Genomic DNA, 6,865 nt, shown 5'->3' on the forward strand with positions numbered 1-6,865 from the left:
AGTTCACAGTATCTATGATTAATAACATGGAAAAAATACAATACTAGAATTGTCAGTACACATACTACATCTACACAGGATTTGTCATGCAGAGAGGGATATTTTTTTTCTAGACTATTTATCAGATTTTAATATACCAACCATTGCATTCGTTTCGTGGGTCTCTGTATTGTTAACCCAAAAGAGTTGTTTAGATTACCTTACACCTTTAGTATCGACCCATAAAGATTTTGATAGTACCCGGAAACTTAAATCTATAACTAGGTTGCTAAAAAATATGAGAGTAAATGTATGCAAACTATTTAAGTATATATACAGTTTACAGTGGTACAATGCGGTTTTATTGTATATATGTTTTCAGAAGAATTTATACAAATCTACAATAATTACACCGATAAGCCTTCTTAATTTTTACGATATATATGTGGTTTCAAAGTAATAAATTTTATGCCTAGGCGTTTGATTCCTTGCACATTTCATATTCGACAAATTGTATGCGTTCAAGGATTGATGAGTTCATAATTGCTGTCAACTTGAAAAAAAAAATTATAATTTATATACATTATATATAATATTATAATAAAATGTATACATATACCTGATAATGGCAGGCCGAAGCATAATGATTTTCCGTATTTAAACTTGACATTTTTACAAGTAACCTCAAAAACCAAAGAATGAGTTTTCTAAGATCCTGGACGTTGTATGTAATGTAAGGTGAATAGCCCATCAAAATCAATTCCTGGTGATCCCCGTTAAATAGTATGATAAGTAACAAAGCAGACATTGCTTTCAGGAAATAACAAAAGTATACAGATTTATCTCCACCAAGAAAAATATCATCATCCACAAGATCCATATATTTAATTAGACTGTGGAACTGTCAAAGAAAAAAATCGAAGAATCTTATATCAAGCAAATTTTTTTTAAATACAAATTTCATACATTTATAAATTTTGCCTTCCATTTATAATTTGAGAAATTAATACATTTATATAGGCAAGCCGAAGCCAAACATAAATGTATGGCTACAGATGTAGGATATTCCAATGGAAGAGCTAAGGCAAAAGTAATGATATTTGGGTATGCATCCAAAGATTGATATTGAAGTGCTCTAAAAATTTCTTGGCACATAGCCTGTGTCTGTAATAGGAGACATGTTTTGAAAATTAAAATTCGCATAATTATAAAAAATCAGACGAGAACTACTTACGGGACCCGCATGCTTAAGTTGTATACGACTAATGATTTCTTCCAGAAGTCCTGTTTTTAAAATATCCCGCAGTGTTTTCGTTTCGGCTAAAACATAAATGATTGCGGAAGTAGCCAGAAGTGATATGTATTCTTCAAAGGATAAGCTTGAGTCCAATAATTTACGAAACTCATCACAAAGCTAAAAAAATGTAGTGAATTTTATATATTTAATTTTTATTTAAATATAAAAAGTATATCTTTACTAATTTGTCATGTCTAGATATAATAATCTAATTCTAATATATCTGAAATTTGGAATCTATATATATATATCTATATATATATATATTGCCCAGAAATTTTACTTGTACTCACTTCGCTTGAGTTCTTAACAGTTTCAAGAAAACCACATTTAGGAAAAATTTTGGTCATCTTTACATATTCCAAAGCTCTCACTTTGACGGAATCACTTAAAATAGACATTGAGATTAATTTTTAGCCCCACAAAAACCAAATCAAATTTAATACTGAAATTTTTTACAATCAATTCTTGTTGAATTTACTTAACTATTTCTCAAATTTTTTTAAAAAAAATTTCTTTTTAATAAAAAAATCATAGGTAACTAAGTTTTTATTTCTTTTGTATTAGTGAAATTATTGAAATTTTAAATAATATGTTTTAGGGGCTATGATATATAGACAGTCATGTAACGAGTGGTCGCGGCAATCTTACTCCCTTTTTGGTCATGACCAAAAGGCCTGTTATACAGAAAATCATATCAAAATTGTGAATTATATAGCTTTTCTACTGTTTTGATACTTTTTTGTGTTAATACGTTTACATATTCACACAAAGATATAGGTACATATTTACTCTTAATAGGCGCAAATTCTGCAATATACTACTAAGCAATTCTATTTTGACCAAACGTTGACATATTTTTGAAAAATATATATGTACATCTATCTCCCAAAAATATTAATACTAGATAGCAACACCGCACTAGTTATGCTCAATTTTAATTTCCATCGTTTCGATTACGCTAATTAGACCTTTTTTTGTTGATTTGTTAATTACATTAATTTCTAGATTAATTTCTAATTTCTAGAGACTAGAGACGTCTCATAGATAGCTCCCTAAAAAGGAGACCTTCTTACATTCTATTCATTTTATATGAAATCGCATGGGTTATGGATTCTTTTATATCATTCTACCTATGTTTAAAAATTTTTGAAGTTATTATCTTTCCAAACTGTATTTTGTATATATAGAATAGTAGGTTATATATAGAAGGTTTCTTACACTATTGGGTGTATCTATTTTAAATTTGTTTAGCTGCCTTAATTCGAAAACCCTCGCTCAAATATTGCGAATCACATGAAATTGTTCTTTAATTTGTTTGTTGACCTCTCTGTTTACTACTTCGTAAGTAAGGTACTGCTACTGGCATCAATGGGCTTGAATAGATCTTAGCAGTTCCCTTGAGAAAATTTCCTACTTTTTGTCGAATGAAAGTATGTATTAATCTATGGTATAATCGAAAAAAGTAATAAATGTTAAAATTATTGAATATTCGAATAATCAAGCAGCTATAAAATCTTTCAAATCTTGAAACATCTAACCCAAGTCGGTCCATTGCTGCAAATATCTTATATCAGAATTAGTTATCAAGAATAAAGAGGTTCGCTTGAATATAATTCCATGACGAATTTAATGGGCAAAAATAGTTAGTAGACTTACAAAACACCTTTCATAGTTGAAAAACTAATCCATTAGTTTATAGGTGTGAACATTTATTCATAGAATTTTAACAAATCAAGTTAAACAATTAATAATTAATAGTCAACAAACATTTGTAGTGTATAGACTATATTCTAATATTGTCGGTATTAGGTTATCAATCCATATCGATGCCAATTTCAGTTTCAAACTTTTGTTTTCTGGTCACTGGATATCATGGAATAGTCCTTCTGAATGGACAACGTGTTCGCTTAACTTGACACAGACTTTTTCCTCTGGGGTATTTGAAATCAAAGGCTTATATCAACAAGCTATGGATACTAGATGAATTTAAAGGCCAGAAAATAGATGCCAAGAACAAAGTATATTAAATCATTCAAGATAAAGGAGCTAATTCCGTGATATAATCTTCGTGAAACGATGTAATCGAATCTTCTTAAGCAAGTTAAATGAATCTTAACTTGAACAGCATAAAATGGGTTTCTTTTCATGTTTTTTTTTTTGTTAAATAATTGGGTCCACCTAATCTATAGCTATGTCGAATAAACAAAAATGTGTGCCTAAAGAAAAAACTTCAAATTAATGTTTATAAGTATCTAAGTGCATTCTTTAAACGTATGGTATATAAAACGACTTCTTTAATTAAAGGTCGCTTTCACCGAATTAGTAAAATAAAAAATAATAAACATTTTAATTTACCTTAAAAGATTTTGGTCGAAACAATTGATATCACAATTCACTAGTCATCAGACTTTGTTGTGGACTCATTGTGCAGAGGGCATTCAGTCGTTCATGAAGATTTCGTGGAACGGGTTTATTCGGATCATGGTCAAAAGTTACGCAAATTCGCATTACACACTAAATTGTTTACGGTTTTGTAATATATTATGTTTGTTTTCTTTTTTTAAATAATTTTCATAATTTAAAAGAAATTTAAAATTTAATCGAATTCCAGTCAGAAATTTTTATTTGCAATTTGAACGAATGCGTCCGGCATATAAAATACCCCCAAAAAATGTTTATTGTTTATCATTTGTTTATCGTCATCAGCTGTTGTTTTGTAAAATTCATTATAAATAAAAATAAACAAAATTCGTTTCAATATAAAAAATAATTCAGTTTTTGAATGATAAGTAATAACAGTCAATGAATGAATGAATAGATATTTAAGTAGAGTGTCAAACCCGTAAACAAATTAAATTTTTTATTCGAAATAATGGGTTTTTTCCAGATGGAATATGGATTGCGTTTCCAGAAAACACAAGTAAGTGTTCTTTTCTGCATTCACTTATATTGTAGCTTATGCGAAAGAAGAAGTTACTAATGAAGTTTAGTTGAATCAAAGTGTATTAAATGTCATACAATATTAGAGTCCTCAAAATATTGAGGATTAACTCAAACAACGCACAATCAACTCGACACATACACTGGTTAGAACTTGGCAAGATTTTTATGTTCGAAAACAAATACGCATTATTTTCGAACTTAAGGTGCTACCACGAATTTGCATATGTTAGAAAAGATATAAGAATGTATGTCAAAATCTTGCGAAAGTGTAGCCAGTGTAGACACAAGATTACCTATAGGTGTTGGCTACAGTAATTGATGACTCCCACTGTAGACCAATTATATTGAATAAGTTAGTCGGGGACTGTTTCTTAATCACACTTTAGGCTTAAAGTGTTTTTGAGATTAATTTTTCAAAGTAAAAGTGAACAACTATACCGAAAATTTGGATATCCTTTTTAACCAGAAATGCAGAAGCTGCCGGAAAATAATAAAAAATAAACAATTAAACCAAAAATGTGGGTTTTCCTCTAAACTAGAAATGCAGAAACTGTCGGAAAATAAAGGAAAAATAAACCATTAAACCGAAGAAATGGATTTCGCTCTGAACCACGAATACAGAAGCTACCGATAAATAAAGGAAAAATAAACAATTAAACCGAAAACCTGAGTTTCCTTTTAACCACAAATGCCGAAGCTGTCGGGAAGCAAAGGAAAAATAAACAATTAAACGTTTTCTTTGCAAATACCCAGGCCTAGCAAAACCTTCCACTATTGAAGTTGACGAAACAAGGAGCCAGACATATATCACAAACATTGAACTTCAAAAAATAATCTCCTTTATCAACCGCGCTTGTTGGTTTTGAAACTAAGATTTTCGTAACCTGGTTTCTGAAAATAGACCTGGATATATAAAGATGGGCTACCTCCAAATCAGCAATGTTAAAATTTTAAATAGCGGTTCAGATTACTACTTTTTAAGAAACTAGACGTTGCTCTTGCAGCCTCACTGCATAGCAGTTCTTAAATACGCCTTACTGAGTATCAATCTTGTAACACAGATTATAGTACAATTTTTTTATCATATATAAACTTACTTCTTAATAAGTAAATATTTTCGTCCTAGGTGGGGGAATGTTTTCTTCCCACCTATTGACTCCTACTGCTCTATAAATAAGCAAATGATATTAATACACATCTGAAGATCATCCGCCTTATATTCCAGATCAAGTATAAATAATGCAGTTTTCACGCAGTGTTCAATATCTATAAACTTTTGAATAACACTTTGAAAAAAACATCTTTATTGGAATGAACTATATAGAGCAATATAGTTTTAGTTGTTAGATAAAACTAAATTAAAATTAGAAAAATAATTGTTATGAGCATTAGATTCTTACCAATTTAATAGTACCTCTAATATGCGGGTTACTTAAGAAAGAATTTTTGAAAGCTACTACACACAGTTGTTATAAAAAAAGGTGGATATATTAAATGCTACCTCTTTATTATTATGAATATTTTGCATCTCTTTTTGTTTTTCAAAAGGTTCACATATTGACAACTTAATGAACTAATTCAGCTCTCAGATTCATTACAAGCATTTCCTTTACAGTTTTTATTTCCAATTTTCAAATTAGTTGCTGATCTAAAGATTAACATCTTCCTTGGTCTTTTAAAAAGGTCGTTGTCTGAGGAACAGCAATTCCGAGTTTTTTTTCTGGGGAAAACAAATCTGACTTTTTTCTCAGGATCAGTTGAAGTACTTATGCTACGTGTACATATTGTCTAGAAAGAAAATATTTTGTGTTCCAGAGACCAGTAAAAGAACATTATAATAGATTGACTTAATTACCTGCGTTTGAGCATTCACTTTCGACATATTTGCCATAGATGTTGTTTGATTTCTCTTTTCTTCTACATTAATAAAGTTGGTTCTTGGTATAATTATGTTTGGTGCTGTAGTTGGGAAGACACTACGTGTAGGTTCTACTAACGTCTTACAATAGTTGATATAATCATCAATGAAATGTGTATTGTTGGTTGAAAAGTCAAGTGGTAGGATAGTACCTGAATAATATAGACAAGGAGAATCACTATAAAATCTAAAATAAATGATGTAGCACATACCATTTGGAAGTAATTTGCTGTACATAAAACGACGCACCTCGATTATGGTACGCATGTTTTGAAGTTTTACAACATAAAGATCTGTACCTGTACTGAAGCTATCTGATTGGTTTATAGAAGAATATTATACAGGTTGAAACAAAAGTATATTAATTTCTACTAACTTTCAATGGCCGGTGAGCTTTCTTCAGTAATGCAAACGATTTTAGATTTATTCCAATTTGTGGCTGCCATTTTATTACCGAATTGAAATGAAAAAAAAGGCGAAATATTAATTTTGCAAATTTGGAATTTTGAAAATTTTTATTTTAATAATTTAATTTAATAAAATATATAGTAAAATTAATTTTTAAATAATTTTTTTGAACTATTTTCCATTGACATATAACGTAACGACACTAAGATCAAGTTTATTATTTTACTATCTTCTAAGGGCCATGTTATGCAGAGTGTCTCGGGCACGGCAAATTACGCTCTTTCGGGCTATGCCGAAAATGCATGTTATGCAGAGTG

The 6,865-nt window shown here is 29.8% G+C and overlaps 2 protein-coding genes across 2 annotated transcripts; both read right to left on the minus strand.

The window, feature by feature from the left end:
- Window positions 1–313: 313 nt before the first annotated feature.
- Window positions 314–5,740, minus strand: LOC119670225. The gene is made up of 6 exons (XM_038080402.1): window positions 5,724–5,740; window positions 1,570–1,663; window positions 1,214–1,393; window positions 946–1,143; window positions 599–880; window positions 314–532 (listed from the first exon to the last, which is right to left on the minus strand). The coding sequence occupies exons 2-6, from the start codon at window positions 1,624–1,626 to the stop codon at window positions 452–454; spliced, it is 798 nt and encodes a 265-aa protein (XP_037936330.1). The 5' UTR covers window positions 1,627–1,663; window positions 5,724–5,740; the 3' UTR covers window positions 314–451.
- Window positions 3,641–6,658, minus strand: LOC119670229. The gene is made up of 6 exons (XM_038080406.1): window positions 6,517–6,658; window positions 6,353–6,454; window positions 6,078–6,292; window positions 5,623–6,010; window positions 5,320–5,538; window positions 3,641–3,985 (listed from the first exon to the last, which is right to left on the minus strand). The coding sequence occupies exons 1-4, from the start codon at window positions 6,584–6,586 to the stop codon at window positions 5,801–5,803; spliced, it is 597 nt and encodes a 198-aa protein (XP_037936334.1). The 5' UTR covers window positions 6,587–6,658; the 3' UTR covers window positions 3,641–3,985; window positions 5,320–5,538; window positions 5,623–5,800.
- Between the last annotated feature and the right edge of the window lie 207 nt (window positions 6,659–6,865).

The sequence above is a fragment of the Teleopsis dalmanni genome, chromosome 1, assembly GCF_002237135.1.
Source record: "Teleopsis dalmanni isolate 2A chromosome 1, ASM223713v2, whole genome shotgun sequence".
Taxonomy (NCBI): domain Eukaryota; kingdom Metazoa; phylum Arthropoda; class Insecta; order Diptera; family Diopsidae; genus Teleopsis; species Teleopsis dalmanni.